Source organism: Myotis myotis, unplaced genomic scaffold, assembly GCF_014108235.1.
Source record: "Myotis myotis isolate mMyoMyo1 unplaced genomic scaffold, mMyoMyo1.p scaffold_m19_p_10, whole genome shotgun sequence".
NCBI classification, from domain to species: Eukaryota; Metazoa; Chordata; class Mammalia; order Chiroptera; family Vespertilionidae; genus Myotis; species Myotis myotis.
The window spans coordinates 42,131,358-42,151,732 of record NW_023416314.1 but is presented as its reverse complement, the minus strand read 5'-3'; the positions used below and the strand labels follow the sequence as shown (position 1 = coordinate 42,151,732).

The following is a 20,375-nucleotide window of genomic DNA, read 5'->3' as shown; positions in this document are numbered from 1 at the left end:
AGGCTCCATTACATCCCTTTTCTTTATCCCTTCTTCCATCTTCTAATCACTTATCACCCTTCCCTCCTTCTAGCATTCCTCATTCTTTAGCCCCTCTCCTCCCAAAGCTTTCCATTTATGCATTCGTTTTACCTGCTCTCATCAGTAGGAAACACCACCAACTTCTCTTCATTCCCATCACAGAACAGGAACTAAACTGGCTCCCAAGGGTGTGAGCTTTATAGGCAGCTCAGTAGAGTCACCAGGCAACAGAGAGCTATTTTCATTCATGAGTGAGTTGGAGCAAAGAGTTACCGAACCCTTATGAGCATGTTCCTCTACAACAGCTCAGACATATCTTCCTGACACAGGTTCAAACCCTGCTCGGGGGCCCAAACAAACCTCATACATCAGAGCCCTCCTGGCCCTGGAGGCTGACAGTAATGAGTACTTCAAAAACTGCCTGCCTGCATCAGGTAACTATAACCATTCCTCTTCGCCCTGCCTTAAGCTACAGATTCTAAGCCAAGGAAGCTCCCCTCTAATTATTTTTCTCTAATATGTACTTTTCCTTTCAGGTGTCATTGTTCCTCTGGCCATTGCCAAGTCCCTCCTCTTATACAGGTACCTCTCCTAAGAAGCCATCCTATTGACTGAGTCATGTCTGTAGCCCACCTTCCCTTCTAAGCAGAATTAAACTAGTGTTTGATAGTTATGAAAGACTGTATGTTTCTAGAATTTTATCCATTTCACCCAGGTTGTCCAATTTCTTGGCATATAGTTGTTCACATTATTTTCTTACAATCCTTTGTATTTCTGTGATGTCACTTGTTACTTTTTTCATTTCTAATTTTATTTATTTTGGTCTTCTCTCTTTTTTTCTTGATGAGTCTAGTAGTTAAAGGTTTATCAATTTTGTTTTTCTTTTCAAAGAACCAGTTCTTGGTTTCATTGCCCTTTTCTATCATTTTTTAGTCTCTATGTCATTTATTTCCACTCTATGTCATTTATTTACAATGATGAAGATCACAGCCAGCAGACCATAGAAGCTATTGACATGGGTGTCACAGGCAAGCCCTCCTGGCATTCTGATGAAGGCAGTTTGCGTGATATAGGACACTGGGATGGCAGAAAGGCAGCCTTTTGATGAGGAAAGGCACAGGGAGCACTGCCACGACACTCCGTAGCAGGACTGCTGCCCCAGTGTTGCTGGTGACTGCATAAGTGAGAATAGTAGCATAGTGCAAAGGGAAGTGAACAGCCACAAAATGATCAAAGGCCATGGGGCTACCAAAACACCTAACTCTACTTCCTCAAAGTTGTGGATAAAGAACATCTGAGTGATGCAGGCATCAAGTGAAAGGCAGAGATCCATGGCGACTAACATAGCCAGAAAATAATACATGGGCTCATGAAGACTGTGTTCAACTTTGATGACATCAAAGATGATGACATTACCCAGGACTGTGGTACTATAAAGAAGACAGAGGAGCAAGGCCATCCAGAAGTCCTTCTCTGGCATTGCTGGAATCCCAGTCAAGGTGAAGCACTGGTGGTTATCAGTAGTTTGGTTGAGTGACAACATAGTGCAATAGAAGTTAGAATCAGTGGCAGTAGTATTAAGATGGTAGTCATAAGAGAGGATAACTTAAATATTATTTGAACACACTTGTGTCCATAGTCTGATATAAAAACAAATGGCCCTGCCCCCATGAAGCAATATTTCTATCACTGAAGCAATGTTTCTAATATTTCTATTACTGAACATCATATATTAAAATACCTAGGAGAAAAAACAACCTTCAATTAACACCTCATTCAATATGGATATAATCCATCTGGAAACATCCAGGAGTTAGCTGTCTTGCCTCTTTGCTAAGGACATATTTGACATTGTACATTTATATGGGTGATGAATACAGATGCCAATAATTATATAGGAAATATTAGCAAGCACAAACATGATATATGGATGCTCATAAACACAGATATGCAGGTGTGTAACATATGTGTGTATCTTGATTGTGATCTTAAATTGTTGGAATTTAGACATGATCCTCGCTGGGACTCAATTATGTAGGACAGACAGAGGAGAAAAATATTCTTTAAGAACTTTAAAACTCTGGCCTTCTGCATTCCTAGGAGTATATGGGTGCTAAAAAGGCCTGAGCATGCAGCAGATAGTGGAGGGAGAAGTTACTTTGGCTCCCAAAGAACTTTAGAAGGACACACCCTGATAAGCAGAATAATGGTCTGTAAGGATGCTCATATTCTAATCTTTGAAGCCTGAATATGTTAGCTCGCACTGGCAAAAGGGATTTTGTAGATGTGATTAAGTTCAAGATCTTGAGATGGGGAATTTATTCTGGATTATCCAGGTAAGTCAAATCTAATCATATGAGTCTTTAAAAGTGAAGACATTTTCTGTGGGAAGCCATCCATTGTCAATACTATCATGAGAGTGCATCAAGGAATTCAGAAGGCTGAGGAACCTTGAGCTTTAGCAGGGTTAAGCTATGAACCAATTGTTCCATGTTGAGATAGCGATGGCTTGAAGCAATTTCCTGACCTGATAGCCTCAAAGTAAATCTTTAATGATCTTTACTGACCTTTGAGACTGTCTGTCTGCGACCTGTTTGCTGTGCTTTACTGAGGGTAAGGTGTGTATCTAAAATTGAATAAACACAAGTAAGACCAGGTTTCAGTGTGCCTTTCCTAGAGAGGTTACCACCTGGCACCACCCCTTAATAATTTATATTTCTAGTCTAGTGTTTTTATTTGTGCGTCGGCCCCTTCTTCAGATCCTGAACCCTAGCAGTGCTGATTGTGGCAATTTTCCCAGCTTCAGACAACCAGAGAGATAGCAGCCTAAGAAAGACTCACGTGATTTGTTAGTTGTGAAGTTAAGGGAAGGGGACTGGAAGCCAAGAAATGTGGGTAGGCTCTAGAAGTTGGAAAAGGCAAGAGAACAGGATTTTCCCCAGAATCTTCATAAGAAGATGCAGACTTGCTGACATCTTGATTTTAGCCCAGTAAGAGCATGTTGGACTTCTGACATACAAAATTGTAAAATAATAAATATATGTGGTAATTTGTTATTATATAAGTAGAAAAAAATAGCCAGAGGAGCCAGAGAAGACTTGCTTTAGCACCTTTTTCATAAATAATCCAAGTCTTCCATTCAGTCTCATTTACTCAGACCCTGTTTTGTTTTTGTTTTTCTACAGCATGTTCTTCATACTCCATTGCAATTAAACTTCTCTGTCCTAAGGTACATCTGGAAAGGAATTCTGATATCCATTTATCTGTTACTTTTGATGGAGCAGAATGCCCTCTAGTATTCACTGAACTAACAGCTGGTTCAGTCAGATGAGATCTATCCAGTGAGAGACTATCTGGGTTTAAATAGTGGTTCTTCAAACTTAGACAAGTTACCTAATAACCTCTATGTTTCATTCTTCAATTCAATAAAATTAATATTAAAATTAAAATAATAATCTCCAAGTTGAAAGATGTCTTTGGGATGAATTAAGAGCCCTACCCAAAACTGAAGTGGGGCAGGGAGAGTCCTCACCTCCACTGCCCCATCCCACTCTCCCTTAAACCCTCTGCCTTTTAAAAGCAAATAGTTTTCATTGCAATGTTAGACACTACAGGTATCTGTCCCCAAGCCAGCAGGGACCTCTGAAGCCTTCTTTGTGACCTGCCCCCACCCCCCTCACACACACACATCTTTTATAATGCCATAGCTATCCAGGATCCACTCCCTAAATTTTAAGAACTTTAATTGAAAAGTTTAAATTGAAGGTGCTGTTTGTAGACACTTAAAACCCAAATGAAAGCCAGCCATCATGACAAATCCTTGAGTGTTGTCTTAAGAAAATGATGCCTCTCATTGCCGGAAGCCTGTCCATCCTTGCTGTTTCAAGGGACCTGGCATATATGGCATACTGTTCTTAATATGTTTGCTCACCTTCTTGGCACTATGTGTTTTAACCAAGGTCACCTCTCTGAGAAAGGTTGTTTCCCCAGGTAGGGATTTTCCCCTGAAGTTAGAGAGGGAATAAAGCCCCTTAACTAAGTGCTAGGCAGGTAATTAATCACTTTAACTATGAACAATCATGCTTAAACTACATAATCTTTACTCCCTGGAATGGAGATAAGAAACGCCCTAACCTTTGGAATAGAGATTGATAGGATTGGAATCAACTGGTATAAATACAGATGTAACAAGACAACAGGACACAGAACCTAGACACAGAGCCTAGCCACAGAACCTAGACACAGAACCTACACAGAACCTAGAGACAGAAGAATTTCGCTGGAGAGAACATGGCAAAAGATCCTGGACAGAAACTGGAAACAGAACCTAGAGACAGAACATGGCTGAAGAACCTAGAGACAGAAACTGGCCACAGAACCTGGATAGAACATGGCAAGAGAACCTGACTAGAACCTGGTGACTGAACCTGGCTGGAGAACCTAGCAAGAGAACATGGACACAGAACCTGGCTGGAGATCCTAACCAGAAGTTCGCTGGAGATCCTGACCAGAACTTGGCTAGAGATCCTGGCTAGGCTGCTGATCAACTGAACGCTGCCTCTGAGTCTTTCCTGCTTCGCTGACTCCGTCCACACCTTTGGGGACCCCTGGACCTGCTGGGGTTGGACCCCAGCAGTTCATCACAGCTTCAGCATCTCCTGTTTTTTGATGCTCACCCCCCCCGTGCTGAGCTCAAAGTTTCCTGGCTTTTCCTTCCCTCCTCTCACTCCTGTGCTGTCCTGTGTAGTGATTTGGTGAGATAAATTATTGCTACTTACCCCTCACCCACCTCTCCTGTACTACATATGAGTTTCGAGTTTTATTATTGTAATAAAAGTGCTTTAAGCTGTATTTTTTTTTTTAATAAAGCTAGTGAGGTATCATTCATGTAGGACTGAAGTTGGTTCTGCATTTGGGAGGTTGCCATCACTGGTTTACATTAGGAAAAATTAGGTCCTCTGAGATCAAGAAAAAAAGACCAATAAGCCCCACTTAAAGCACTATTTTCTTTCTTTCTCTCTCCTTCTCCATTCCTCTCTGAAATCAATAAAATATATATATTTAAAAAATAAAATAATAATTGCCGAAACCGGTTTGGCTCAGTGGATAGAGCGTCAGCCTGTGGACTGAAAGGTCCTAGGTTCGATTCCAGTCAAAGGCATGTATCTGGGTTGCGGGCACATCCACAGTAGGAGATGTGCAGGAGGCGGCTGATCGATGTTTCTCTCTCATCGATGTTTCTAACTCTCTATCTCTCTCCCTTCCTCTCTGTAAAAAATCAATAAAATATATTTAAAAAAATAAAATAAAATAATAATGATAATAAATAAAACCACCTCACCTACAAAAAACAAACAAACAAAAAAATCCCCACAAAACTTCCATCACATAAAAATATTCCCAGATGATAGTTTAAGGTCAACCATAGGCCTGTCTCCAGCTCCAGGAAACCATGATTATGCTCTTTTTATAGTTTGTATATATTAGAAATTTCATATAAATGGAATTGTACAATAAATTACCTTTGTGTCTGGTTTCTCTCATTTAACATAATATTTATGTGTCTATAGTCTATTTCTTTTTCTTGCTGAGTATGTCATTATGTAAATAAAACACTTATTTATCCATTCGTTAGTTGACCTACATTGGATTATTTACAGCATTTGACTATTATGAATAATGCCAACACAAACATTAGCATGTAGTCTTTGTGTGGGCATTTTTGGACAGATATATGGGAGAAGAATTACTAGGTAGTATGATAGGTATTTGTCTAATTTTGAGGAAAATGTCAAATTGTTTACTATTCTGGCTGAAACATTCTACACTCCACATTCTTTTTTATAAAATATATTTTATTGATTTTTTTTACAGAAAGGAAGGGAAAAGGAGAGGGATAGAGAGTTAGAAACATCGATGAGAGAGAAACATCGATTCAGCTGCTTCCTGCACACTTCCTGCTGGGGATGTGCCCACAACCAAGGTACATGCCCTTGACTGGAATCAAACCTGGGACCCTTCAGTCCGCAGGCCGACGCTCTATCCACTGAGCCAAACCGGTCACGGCGACACTCCTCATTCTTTACAACACATGGTATTGTCTAAACATAGTCATATTGTATTATTTAAAAATATACAGAAATACTTATAAAGCAACTGCTCATAATGTGTATGGTATAGGTGGTCTCCTATAGGTTGTAATACTCACTGGGAAATAAATGGGTTTAGAAATTAAAAATAGATAATTAAACTCCTGCCATAATTCTCTATGGTGCCTTTTATAATGTGACTATGCTTATGAAAGAAAATAAGTGAGACCAAAAGGGCATGAAGAGCTGGTGGAAAGGGTCTGTAAACAATTTAAGGACTAACCACATAAAGGCACTGATGGAATAACCAGCTATTTCTGTGATTTTAGGAACTACCTCATTGATGAAAAATAATCATTACAAACAAGTCCAACAAATTTTAAAAACTTGGTCTTGTGTTCCTGATGGAGAGTTCAGGCAATCCATCTCTCCATCCGACAACAGGAGTCCCCAGCCCTGTTTCAGAGTAAATCACATTATGTCACCACTGAGACGGAGACTGACTTTGGAGTCAGAAGACCTGGACGGACGCTGGGCTGGAATCCTAGAACTTATTTAGTGATTTAACACAAGGAAGACATAAACATATGCATGTGTGTGTACGCAAGAATGAGAGAAATAGATCCTTCATTCATTTTCAAACTTGGCTGATAAGATGCAAATAAAATCAAAATGGAAAAGAATTTTTTTTGAGATGTGTTTGCAGAATCAAAAATAATTTAACAAATGGAGAAAGGGCGTGGAGTTCTCAGGCAAATCCAGGTGGAGTAGCCCACGTGGCAATACATAACACACCTCAAGGGATTTCTCCAGAGCAGTTGTGAAATTGTTATAGAATCATGATGGCTCCAGTCGCCACCAGAGGTTTGAGCAATCTTATAAGTACTCTCTTTGCTAGTCTCAAAGAAGGAGAGAAGCCAAGTTAATCCTGAACTGGAGCCCAGAGGTTGATACAGGTAATATATTAATCTTAAAATCATTTTTTATGCCCTCCACCTAGCAGGCTCTGTGTAGGATTATTTATGAACATAATTTTATTAAATCCTCATAGGAATTCTAATGAGAGAAATGATAAGGACAAATGAGAAGTCTATAGAGTGTCATGGGTAGCAGAAAGCAAAGAAAAGAGAAAAAAAGTAAAATATAGAAGTTACACTTAAGACAAAAAAGACATATACTGTGGGGGAAGATCTAGTGAATAGAGAAGAATGAAATCAAAATTGGATGGAAGAGTAAATGAGAATTAAATTGGGAACTAGAGAAAAGAGGGGTTGAAAATTTAGGGAAAATGGAAAAGGAAAGTAGAGAATAGAAAAATGAATGGGGGGGGAGAGAAGATGGGGTAAAACACATTTGGATAAACAGAGTCAAAGGCTGTAAAAGTGAAAAGAATACCTGGTTTGGCTCAGTGGATAGAGTGTCAGCCTGCGGACTAAAGGGTCCCAGGTTTGATTCCAGTCAAGGGCACATACCTGGGTTGAGGACTTGATCCTCAGTGGGGGACATAGGGAGGCAGCCAATCAATGATTCTCTCTCATCATTGATGTTTCTATCTCTCTGTCCCTCTCCCTTCTTCTCTGAAATCAATAAGGATTTTTTTTTTTAAAAGAATCATTAAAAAAAGTGAAAAGCAAAACAAAAGTCAACAATCTCCATAGAACAACAGTGGTTCGGCAGATCCTGGGGCTTAGTCAAAGAATATCAAAGATTTTTTAAGTCTTTCCAAGAAAAGTTATCAGTAAGGATGAGCCAGTTGACTCTTCCCTAGTGAAAGCCATCAGAATTGCTTGCGATGAGGAGTCAGCAGTGAAGAGCTCTCACTTACCATGCAGAGTACTCAAAAGCCCCTCTTCCAATTCCAGCCACAGGGTAGACGACCACTACAGCGTGCCTTGTTTAGATCTTAGCATTGTGATTTATTGGGAGAGAGGCCTGGATTCTGTTTGCAACACACATCACAACCTTTGTAAGTGGACTCCTTATTTAAGCTTTTTGTCTGGACCCTCCTAGAAAAGCAGATTTTTCTCTTGATTAGTAATTGTCAACCCACATGGAGAAGATGAGGGGGGAGTGTGAGGGTTTTTAAGACTTCTGGAAAGAGGAATGCCATTCAGTCATCCATATTAATTTATTCATTGCTTCATTCCTTTATTTAACACATATGGAAAAGTTTCTATATGTTTAGCATATGATCTATTAAGTGATGAACTGATAAATATTCCTTTCTTTTAGGGAGTTTAACTTCTAGTAGGAGAGATAGACATTAAACAAATACTGATGCAATGTTTAATTGACTGTATTCACTTAAAAGGAAAAAAATCCCAGAATGTGAAAACAGTATACTAAGGAGTCTTAAAGGGCAGTGGGCATTTGGAAAAGGCTTACTTGAAAAGGACAGCTAGGCTTTAATTAGGCAAAGAGGAACTGTGCAGAAGGTGGAGAAAGGCCTAAGGAACAGGGAAGCACATATGTGGGAATCCTGTGGCAGGAAGAATTTAATGAGATCCAGGAACTTAAACACCACAAATTTGGCTGGATTGAAGACACCAAAACGGAGAGAAAGGGTGTGAGTTGGTGCTCGAGAGGCAGATAAGGGTGACTCTTGATGGCTAAGATAAGGATTTGTGACTCTATTCTACCAGTAAGTATAATAGAAGTCCTTAAAGGAGCTTTTGTTTGTGTTGAGTAAATCATATTGTAATTTTTAAAAGTTTATTCTGACTACAGAATGAAGAATTATTGGAAAGAGGATGATCAGTTAGTTAGCCTGGGAGAAGTGGGCTATACTATTTACTGGCTATATAAAATGAAGATAATTATTTCATATGTTTTGAAGACAAGTTTGAATGCTGTTTGATGACAGAAGGGGCTTCAAGAATGGCTCTGTTTCTGGTGAGTTAGGAGACTCTCAAAATAAAAATCCTGCCCTACCTGGTTTGGCTTAAATTAATGGAATTTAATTTCCATTTTTGAATGAACAAATTAAATTCAAGGGAAAGGAAGTTATCCCATGTGATTAGGTTTTAGTAGATAGAGCTTCAGCCTGAGGACTGAAGGGCCCTGGGTTTGATTCCAGTTAAGGGTATATAACCAGTAAAGAGCATGCAGGAGGCAGCCCATAAATTATTCTCTCTCATCATTGATTTTTTTTCTCTCTCTCTCTCTCCCTTCTTCTCTGAAATCAATAAAAGTATGTTTTAAATAAAAAAATTAAATCCTATGAGTGATTACTCCCATATCTCATTTATGGTTGTTTGTGGGTCAATAACCTTTATTTTCTGTTCCTTGCTACTTTAAAATGAGGTAATAAAAAATTAAGAATTGTTAAGATTTGTGAATATTAAATATTACTTTGAACAGTTTTATCCACTAACGTGTCTATTTACAAATGGAGGCCATTATAAATACAGTGAAATCAATACCTAATCATGTGGAAGAATATATGCACATATATGTGCTTGTATGTGAATATACATATGTATACACATGCATATTCAAACAGGCACATAGATTCATGTGAACATGGATATGTGAAGGCAATGGAATGTGTGTAACTATGTGTGTGTGGTAATGTAAGCATAGTGGGGTTTTTTTAAATTATTTAGCAAAATTCTCTATGGTATTAGGTCCTTGGGTATTGCTACTTCTTTTTTGTCAAACCTTAAGAGCTGTTAAAAGAGGAGATATCCAGATGTTTTACTGTCTAAATATTAGAGGATTAGTTTTATTTCCATTTTTTGAATGAACAAATTAAATTCAAGGGAAGGGAAATCATCCCATGTGATTATCTATGAGGCAAGAAGACAGTGAAACAAAAACATTTTAGATGCTGTTTTTAGCTTAATTCTCCCCTCTGCTGTTCCACTTGTATATTCATAAAGCCACTTACCTGTCCCTCTTTTATGAAACTGTTTCCAATTTAGGAACTGTGAGCAAAGTGGAAGAGTCCAGCTTCACCCGGTGGTGAGAACACCATGATGAACTCTAATGCATCACTTATCAATCACCATAGTTTTATTTTGACAGGTATCCCAGGGATACCAGATAAAAATCCATGGATGGCCTTTCCTCTGGGATTTCTCTACACACTAACTTTCCTGGGAAATGGTACCATCCTAGCTGTCATCAAGGTAGATCAGAGTCTCCATGAGCCTATGTACTACTTCCTCTCCATCTTGGCTCTGACTGATGTTAGTCTCTCCATGTCCACCTTGCCTTCCATGCTCAGCATCTTCTGGTTTAATTCCCATGAGATTCCCTTTGATGCATGCATCACACAGATGTTCTTTATCCATTCATTTGGATTGGTAGAATCAGGAGTATTAGTATCCATGGCCTTCGATAGATTTGTGGCCATCCGCAACCCATTACACTATGCTTCCATCCTTACTTACAGCATCATTGGCAAGATTGGAATAGCTGTCCTCACCCGGGCAGTCTGTGTTGTCTTCCCTGTGCCCTTTCTTATAAAGCGGCTACCCTTTTGCCATTCTAATATCTTATCTCATTCATACTGTCTCCACCAAGATATAATGCGGCTAGCCTGTGCCAGCACCCGCATTAACAGCCTATACGGACTCATCGTAGTCATCTTCACATTGGGAATGGATGCCCTCATTATTCTATTTTCTTACATTTTCATCCTGAAGACTGTGCTGGGCATTGCTTCCAAAACTGAAAGGCTCAAAGCCCTCAACACCTGCTTCTCTCACATCTGTGCTGTGCTCCTCTTCTATATTCCCTTCATTGGTGTCACCATGACGCACAGGTTTGGGAAGCATTTATCTCCAGTAGTGCACATGCTCATGGCCAATATCTATCTGTTACTGCCCCCTGTACTAAACCCTATTGTCTATAGTGTGAAGACCAAGCAGATACGAAGTCGAATCATCCACATGTTCCAGAGAAGAAGGAACAGGGCCTAGAGTAATGGAATCAAATGGCAGATGCAGAATACGTAGCATTTTCAGCAGTTACAATGCAGTCAAATTATACACAGCTGGTAAAATGAAAGGGTGGGCAAGGCTTGCAGGTTAAGATACAACACACGTCATTCTTGGTCTTTATATGCTCCATTTTGGAATGTATATACTGTATTTTGCTAAATCACATGCAAAATCTAATTTAATCAACATCATAATCTTTCTTCTTTGAACCTGAAGATGAGCATCAATGATGACATAAAGTATCACCTGTTTATTCATATAATGTTTATATTTATTCATATAATGTTAAGTAATGATTCTTTAATTATCAATTAAATAATTATTATATTAAAAGAAATATAGAAGCCCTATAGCACTGCTAAAGGCTAGATTTCTGAGATAATATTTTTTCCTTAAAATAAAGCAAAGCAAACTATTACAGAATTAAGTAGATTTGTTTTTATGTTTTAATGTTGATTGGATAAAAAGTGCCTATGATAAAACTGAAACAGACACACTTGTGGTTACTTAATTTATACCTCTTCTTCTAAAGGATATTACTTCTTTACAGATTTATAATAGTTCTAGTTTTCTGCCATATGTTTAATAGAATGATAGGTGTTCTGACCTTACAAGATGTTCTCAGCATTAGTAAAATCTATTTTGCTGTGTACTAGAGAATCCAGCAAAACTTTACCACGTAAAATTACTGCTGGGCTTCATATGAGGACAAATGAAAATTTTCAGCACTGGGACAAACTTTAAGAAAGCAGTGCGCACAGTGTGGGGATGAGTATGTCAAATGCAATGTACCTTTGTATTGATGCTAATAGCTGCTTCGAGTATTTTATTAATCATTACACAGTCAAGTTGGTAGGGGGGTTATTTACTCATTCAATAAATATACACTTAACACTAATGGAATTTCAGTCATTATTCTAGACCCACCAATTTTCTGCTCAACCCTGGCATTTTCTTTCAAGGAAATATGTATACAATTATAAGTCATGTAAGTATTACATGACAATATCACATTTAATTTGTTAATAATAACTAATAAGGCTAGTTGCCCTTATATATTATCTCCCAACAATCTTTGAGAATAAATGTTATCAACATTCGACACATGGGGGAAATGAGATTTAGAGCAGCCAAGTAACTTATTCTAAGACACACGGTTTCTAACTAGATTAGAAACAGAACTAGATTCAAATTTAGATCTGTTGATTGTAAAGCCTGTCAATCGAAACTTGACTCATGCATCAAGGTTTCCTAGGCTTGCAAACAAATTCTAGAGAGACGGAAGGAACCTGTATTTTAAGATTCAGATTAATGAAAGATAAGCTGGTAATCAATATTGCTGAATCTTTAAGGAAGAGGTTCATCTTGCTAAAATGAAACTAGACAGAGAGGCAGATTAAGAATAAATTTGCAAGACTAATGTAGAGTTTACATTTTCCATGGAAATTACTGAAAATTGTTGGTGTGTGCAGAATGCAAATATCAGTCAAGGCCTTAATATTGATGCTATCTAAATGGAAAACATGAATCTCAAACAGAACACATTATCATCAATTTACCTACAAAAAGAAAATAATGGAAATTTTATTTGTATTTAATTTTATCCCATCCTTCAAAATGTTTTTCTTAATGTGTTACCATATACATTAAGATAGTAGTATAGGAGTATCTGTATACACTTTTCAATGAATAAAATCTAAACTAATAAAAGTCTGGTCCTCGCGCATGACGTTGTCACATGATGGCCACCACAAGATGGCACCATAAGATGGCTGCCACACAATGGCTGTGCGCAAAGCAGAGGCGGGCCCCAGCAGCCACTCCGTGCAGTGAGGCCTGGGGGTTCCATGTCTCCACGTGGCATGGAGGAGGCGAGTCCCGGCGGTAGAGTTGGGTCATGGCAGGGGAGAGCAGTTGGGGGCCATCAGGCCAGCAGGGGAGGGCAGTTGGGGGCAATCAGGCCGGCAGGGGAGGATAGTTGGGGGTGACCAGGCTGGCAGGGGAGTAGTTAAGTGTCAATCAGGCCAGCAGGGGAGTGGTTAGGGGGCGATCAGGCTGGCAGGCAGAAGCAGTTAGGGTCAATCAGGCAGGCAGGCAGGCGAGTGGTTAGGAGCCAGCGGTCCTGGATTGTGAGAGGGATGTCTGACTGCCGGTGGGATCAGGCCTAAACTGGCAGTCAGACATCCCTTGAGGGGTCCCAGATTGGAGAGGGTGCAGGCAGGGCTGAGGGAAACCTGCCCCATGCATGAATTTCATGCACTGAGCCTCTAGTAGAATATAAATATATTAGGGAGTGTCCTTTTTACTTCCTTGTATAGATTCATAACCAAAAATTTGAAAACTATCACTGGGCTAAGCATAAAGGCCAACCATATTTCCAATATTCACAAACATGATAACAGAGACAATTAGCTGAAAGTGCCCTTTAATGTCATCATCCGCTCATTCTCTCATGGAACCATAGGGTAGCAAAGTAAAAAAATATATAAATTATTTATAGGCAATCTGAACATATACTCCACATCATCACTTTGCAATACCTTCTCTAGATCCTGTAATCTGACTTTTGTTTTCATTGCTATATGAAAGCTGTGTTTTCCATGGCTCAGACCTCCTTCTAACTAACAAATTAAATATTTCCCTTGCTTATTAATCTTAAAGCTGGAGTAATGATGTGTTTTCAAATTGTGGCTGTGTATGCTTTGGTGGGTGTGACTTAGTTGGTTGGGCTTTGTCCCCTGCACCAAAAGATTGCTGGCTCAATTTCCAATCAGGGCATATGATGTTTCACTCCCCCATTGATGTTTCTCTCTCCCTCTCCCTTTCTCTGTCTCTAAAAATTAATAAAAACAATTTTTTAAAATTGTGACTGTGCCCACTTACTTACTATGTGAACTTAACCAAGCTACATATATATTCTGTGCCTCAGTGTGTATTTTTCAATTAATAATAATAATAATAATAATAATAATACCAACTGATATTTATTCAATGCTTATTACTTCCAGGCCCTGGGCTAAGCCATACATGCATTAATTCCTTTAATCTTCATAACTTTATAAAATAAATAATAGTCCAATCCAGGTTTTGTAGATTAGAACAATTAGTATTAAATAAATTAGATATATTGCCTAGATTACACAGATAATAAGTGGCACAGCCAGAACTTAAACCCAAAGGTGTATGACATCTAAGCCCTTGCCCTCAATATACAGGCTGGGGCAAAAGTAGGTCTGCAGTTGTTCATATGAAAAATCATACAATGATTAATAAAAAATAATACAAGAATAAATTCTGTTTCACATACTCACAGCTGTAAACCTACTTTTGTCCCACCCTGTATTCACCCCTAGAGTTAATTTTGGGAGTAATAAGACCATGTGTAAAACACCAGTTATTGTAGTTATTTAGTAGATAGTATTGCAGATATTTGTACTGCTAGTACAGCTGCTGCTGTGGCTATCAATCATCTTCATCTTTAAAGAAGAAAAGGGACAGAAAGGGACATAGAGAAACCTACCTACTCCTTTACCAGTACACTTGTTTCAGAGGTCAGCCTTTATGTACTTAAGACACCAAAGATAATGGCTATGAAGGGTATTTCTACCTGTCTCTAAAAGGTAGAGCGTGATTTAGAAAATTTTGGCATAGCTGAAATTTCAAGTATCACATATGGGTGAAAATACCCAAGACCTGAAAGTCCTCAAAGAGACTTCTTCATCTCCTGAGGATGTCAGTCACTTTACACTGCTTCTAAGGACCTTTCCCCATGTTGAAAGAACAGATTGAGACCTAACCTCTTAACAAGAGTAGACCTGGGTTCTGTTCCCTGCTCCAGACTCAGGACTGTGATTGTGCCTGCAGGAGTGGTAAAGCTCAACTCTCCCCACAACGTCCAGAATATGTAAATGATGTTTTATACTTTATGATTTTGTTGTATGTCTGCAATGTGCATATGTTTTTTTAATAAAGATAATTTTTATGAACCCAAGATTAAGTCAGTAGGGCCTCTTGAACCCAAAAGCAGTATTTATTTTTTAATATATTTTTATTATTGATACTATTACAGATATCTCCCACCCAACCCCACTTTAAACGCCTCCTCTCAGCCCCTACTCACCTCTCCAGGTCTTCACTACCCTATTGCATGTGTCCATGGGCTATGCATTTAAGTATATAAGTCCTTTGCAGTATTTAAATGGAAATTCTCATTTCTTGTATGCATAGTCTTACCGAATTAATCTTAACTCGGCTACAGTCTGCCTTAGAAAATTTCTAAAGTAGCTACTGATTTGAGTAATAGATAATTACATTCACCACTCAAGTCACAAAGAATCTTTTCTCTTAAGTTTTAACAGCAAAACAGTAAATATTTTTAGAAAAAGTCACTTGGACCATGTAAAGAGATACAAATAGCTCAGTGTACACATGTGCCTTTGTTCCTTCTACTTTATATAGGTACTCTGCCTTCAATCAATATCCATAATGATTTTTAAATCTCTATTATGAGTGTCTCCTGTACTCTGCCTATCCCACTTTATCTATCACCTACAATATACATGGTGTCCATCATTCTCCAAGAAATCTGCCTACCTGAGCCTAGGCCAACAAATATATTACTTTGTGCTTTGATATCTTCATCTGAAAAGAGCACATAACTCTCTCCCTTATAAGGATGCTATAGGTAACAAATGAGATAACATGTAAAGACTCTGACAGTCTTTTACCTACTGGCCAATCTATAAAGATATGTTCTCTTAGAGACTTAGACTCTTACATTTGATATTTTTGAACACTTCTTGTAGGTGCACAACACTGCAAACTTTACAAATAATGGTATTTATATGATTGAATTTAATTTTGTAACAACACTGGAAACCAAGGGATATTTTCATTTTCAAAATTAAAAATTGCAGTAAAGAGAAAGTAAGAGAACTAATACCCAGTTTCACACATGGAAGCGCTAAACTTACCCTCAGTCTTCTGATCCCAAATTATGCAACAGGGCCCCTGCTCAATTGTATTTATTTATATTCTTAATTTTAAAATTTGATCATTTTTCTGATTCATATCTTATTTAATAATGTATCATCACCAGGTGTTCTCTTATTATTTAATGAGTATAGTTTGTTTCTTTCCCATTGAGCTAATGAAAGCCATTTGTAACTCTTGATTTAGAATGTTAAATTAAATCAATTTAATGAGCTTTAATGTTAAAAGCATAAAACTAATGGCCTCTTTCTGTTCAAAGTGTTATTACAAAACGAAATTAATAATATTCTTTGTCTTCAGCTGTTATATGTCAACTCATAAATGCAGGGCTAAAGAGCAGAACATTGGACAGGTCCTATAGATTCTACTCTTTCTATACTGAGCAAAAGACAGATTGGCACAAGAATAAGAAAGTATGCTCTGAGATCAGGGAAATCTCCTTTGGCCCAATTCAAATCACACTGAAGTGTAAAAAAAATGTAAACCTTTATTTGTCATAGTCATAATTGAATTTTCAAAGAATAAATTCTTTCTCTCTCAAATCGGCAGACCTTAACTCTCTGAAGTAATCTTGGTTTTAACAAATATTTGGGTGATCTTCCTTCTTATTTCCTTGGTCTTCACAGTATAGACTATGGGGTTCAGCACAGGGGGTACAAGAAGGTAGGCATTAGCCATGAGGGCATGAGTTAGTGGTGAAAGGTGCTTTCCAAAACGATGAATAACAGACACCCCAATAAGTGGCACGTAGAAGATGAGTACAGCACAGATGTGTGAAACACAGGTGTTGAGTGCTTTCAACCGGCCTTCCCCTGAGGCAATGGTCATTACTGTTTGGAGTATGAACACATAGGAGAGGAGGATAGAGAGGGAGTCAGAGCCCTTGGTGAAGATGACAGCAATGAGGCCATAGAGACTGTTGACACGGGTGCTGGCACAGGCAAGGCTCATGACATCTTGGTGGAGGCAGAAGGAGTGGGACAGGATGTTGGAGCGGTAGAAGGGGAGTCGCTTGATAAGAAAAGGCACAGGAAAGACCACACAGACTGCCCTCGTCAAGATGACTGCCCCTGTTTTGCGGACCACGCCATTGGTTAGGATGGTGCTGTACCTCAGGGGGTTCCAGATTGCCACGACCCGATCAAAGGCCATGGCCACCAGCACACCAGACTCAATGGCTGAGAAGGTGTGGATGAAGTACATCTGAACAAGGCAGGCATCAAAGGCGATAAACTTGTAGTTAAACCAGAATATGCCCAGCATAGAGGGCAAAGTACAAAGGGCAAGTCCCATGTCTGCCAATGCCAGCATACACAGAAAATAGTACATGGGGATATGCAGGGACAATTCAGACTTGATGGTGGAGATGATGACACCATTGCCAAAGAGGGCAATGACATATAGAGCACCCAGTGGGAAAGCCATCCAGTAGTACTTTTGTTCAAGCCCTGGAATTCCAGTTAAGACAAAATAAAGGTGTTGAAAGTGGGAGAAGTTATTATTTGCCATGAAGCCAATGTGACATAGGCATGAGAAGGGAGCTTGATCTTGATGGACGGATTCCTGAAAATACAGCCATGGGGATTAACAAGATATTAGAATCTGACTTCCCTGCAAGTAGAACCATTTTATTTTTACAGGGGGCAGGGAGAGTTTAAGAGAGAACTAAATCCCTAAAACTACTACTCCAAAGTATATCCTGTTGAGAAAACTGAGTACACAATAACTAAGACAAAATCAATATAAAATATGAATTACTTACTCCCCTAAAGGATTCCATTCCCACTCAACACATTAATGAAGGAAATGCCCAGAACTCTCATGAAGGAAATGAATCTTGTATGTAGGACATGGTTAGAAGTGCTTAGTGCACATGTCTATGCTTCTATTTTAGCATAACCCTCTTTCATTTACCCTGAGTCTGAATGTGGTCTCAGAATCATTCTCATCCCAGGAACCTCATACAGCCATTTCTAATTATAGCAAATAAAATGTTTTTGTCATCTTTAATCTAGTGAAATTATAGGAGAAGAGGGAGCAAATTATACTTAAGAAAGCAATTATCTTTTTAAAGTAACTTTAGCCCAGCCAGCATGACTCAGTGGTTGAGCATTGACCTATGAACCAAGAGGTCACAGTTCAATTAGATTATCTATTAGATTATCAGCATACATTTTTTTTACACTTCAGTGTGATTTGAATTGGGCCAAAGGAGATTTCCCTGATCTCAGAGCATACTTTCTTATTCTTGTGCCAATCTGTCTTTTGCTCAGTATAGAAAGAGTAGAATCTATAGGACCTGTCCAATGTTCTGCTCTTTAGCCCTGCATTTATGAGTTGACATATAACAGCTGAAGACAAAGAATATTATTAATTTCATTTTGTAATAACACTTTGAACAGAAAGAGGCCATTAGTTTTATGCTTTTAACATTAAAGCTCATTAAATTGATTTAATTTAACATTCTAAATCAAGAGTTACAAATGGCTTTCATTAGCTCAATGGGAAAGAAACAAACTATACTCAGTCAGGGCACATGAGGGCATGATCCTCAGTGTGGGGCATGCAGAAGGCATCCAAACAAAGATTCTCTCTCATCATTTATGTTTCTGGCTCTCTCTCCTTCTCCCTTCCTTTTCTGAAATCAATAAAAATATGTTTTAAATAATAAAGTAGCTTTAGTTTTCTAAGAAAAGTGAGACTCCCAGAGCTTACCTGAAGCCTTTTTATTTTTTTTAACCAGGATTATTTGACAATCCTATTGCTAAGGCACAGTGACCAATCATTCAGAATAGCATGTTACACTCTTATTGATATCAGTATAGAGGCCTTAGTAGGGATCTGGAAGAATGCTCGTGTTGTCAGAATCAGTAATTATATTTATTCCTAAAGGCTGCCTGATGGGGTCATGCCGGGAGCGGGTCCATGCTTGCTGTTTCAAGGGACCTGGCATATATGGCATACTGTTCTTAATATGTTTGCTCACCTTCTTGGCACTATGTGTTTTAACCAAGGTCTCTGAGAAAGGTTGTTTCCCCAGGTAGGGATTTTCCCCTGAAGTTAGGGAGGGAATAAAACCTCTTAACTAAGTGCCAGGCGGGTAATTAATCACTTTAACTACGAACAATCATGCTTAAGCTACATAATATTTACTCCCTGGAATGGAGATAAGAAATGCCCTAACCTTTGGAATAGAGATTGATAGGATTGGAATCAACTGGTATAAATACAGATGTAACAACACAGAACTTAGAAGACAGAACCTACACAGAACCTAGAGACAGAAGAATTTCGCTGGAGAGAACATGGCAAAAGATCCTGGACAGAAACTGGAGACAGAACCTAGAGACAGAACCTAGCGAGAGAACATGGCAAAAGATGCTGGACTGAACCTGACTACAGAAATTGGCAAGAGAACATGACTAGAACCTGGTGACTGAACCTGGCTGGAGAACCTAGCAAGAGAACATGGACACAGAACCTGGCTAGAGATCCTAACCAGAACTTCGCTGGAGATCCTGAACAGAAAGAATTTGGCTAGAGATCCTGGCTAGGCTGCTGATCAACTGAACGCTGTCTCCGTTTCATTCCTTCTTCGCCGACTCCGTCCACACCTTTGGGAACCCCTGGACCAGCTGTGGTTGGACCCCAGCAGGGTCATTCAACTTTAAACATGAATGCCAGTCAGAGATATAGACTCACTTTGAGAAGCTCTCAAATTTCAGACACTCATCAATTGCCTCAACAATTGATTGGAATCAAAGTGACTAAGAGACATGTAGACCCACACATTTAAAAATCAGATCCCAGTACCCACTGATCCTCAGAATAACTTTACACATGTAATACATGGATAATACTAATACCCTACAGGGACCATGTGAGGATTAGAAATGCAAAAACCTTGGAAAACAAAATATGTACTTTTAATTATGATTACTTGGAATAAAAAGTTTTTTTCATATGTTCTTAGTATAATAATGGGTTTGATTTTGTTTCTCTTTTTGTCTTTTGTTTTGTTTTTCTGTTGGATTTTTTTTTAAAATATATTTTATTGATTTTTTACAGAGAGGAAGTGAGAGAGATAGAGAGTTAGAAACATCGATGAGATAGGAACATCGATCAGCTGCCTACTGCACACCTCCTACTGGGGATGTGCCTGCAACCCAGGTACATGCCCTTGACCGGAATCGAACCTGGGACCTTTCAGTCCACAAGCCGACGCTCTATCCACTGAGCCAAACCGGTTTCGGCTCTGTTGGATTTTTTGGTCAGAATTATTTGCAGTTAGTAGAAGTAAAAATCAATAGATTCTCTTCTATCAACA

The 20,375-nt window shown here is 38.7% G+C and overlaps 2 protein-coding genes and 1 pseudogene across 2 annotated transcripts; 1 reads left to right on the top strand and 2 right to left on the bottom strand.

The window, feature by feature from the left end:
- Nucleotides 1-982: 982 nt before the first annotated feature.
- On the bottom strand, nucleotides 983-1,564 carry LOC118664304 (annotated as a pseudogene).
- An 8,520-nt stretch (nucleotides 1,565-10,084) lies between these two features.
- On the top strand, nucleotides 10,085-11,035 carry LOC118662934 (olfactory receptor 51H1). Its single transcript, XM_036322030.1, has one exon. It carries the CDS (start codon nucleotides 10,085-10,087, stop codon nucleotides 11,033-11,035), a length of 951 nt encoding a protein of 316 aa, XP_036177923.1.
- A 5,565-nt stretch (nucleotides 11,036-16,600) lies between these two features.
- LOC118664302 (olfactory receptor 51H1-like) lies at nucleotides 16,601-17,557 on the bottom strand. Its single transcript, XM_036324278.1, has one exon. It carries the CDS (start codon nucleotides 17,555-17,557, stop codon nucleotides 16,601-16,603), a length of 957 nt encoding a protein of 318 aa, XP_036180171.1.
- Nucleotides 17,558-20,375: the final 2,818 nt, after the last annotated feature.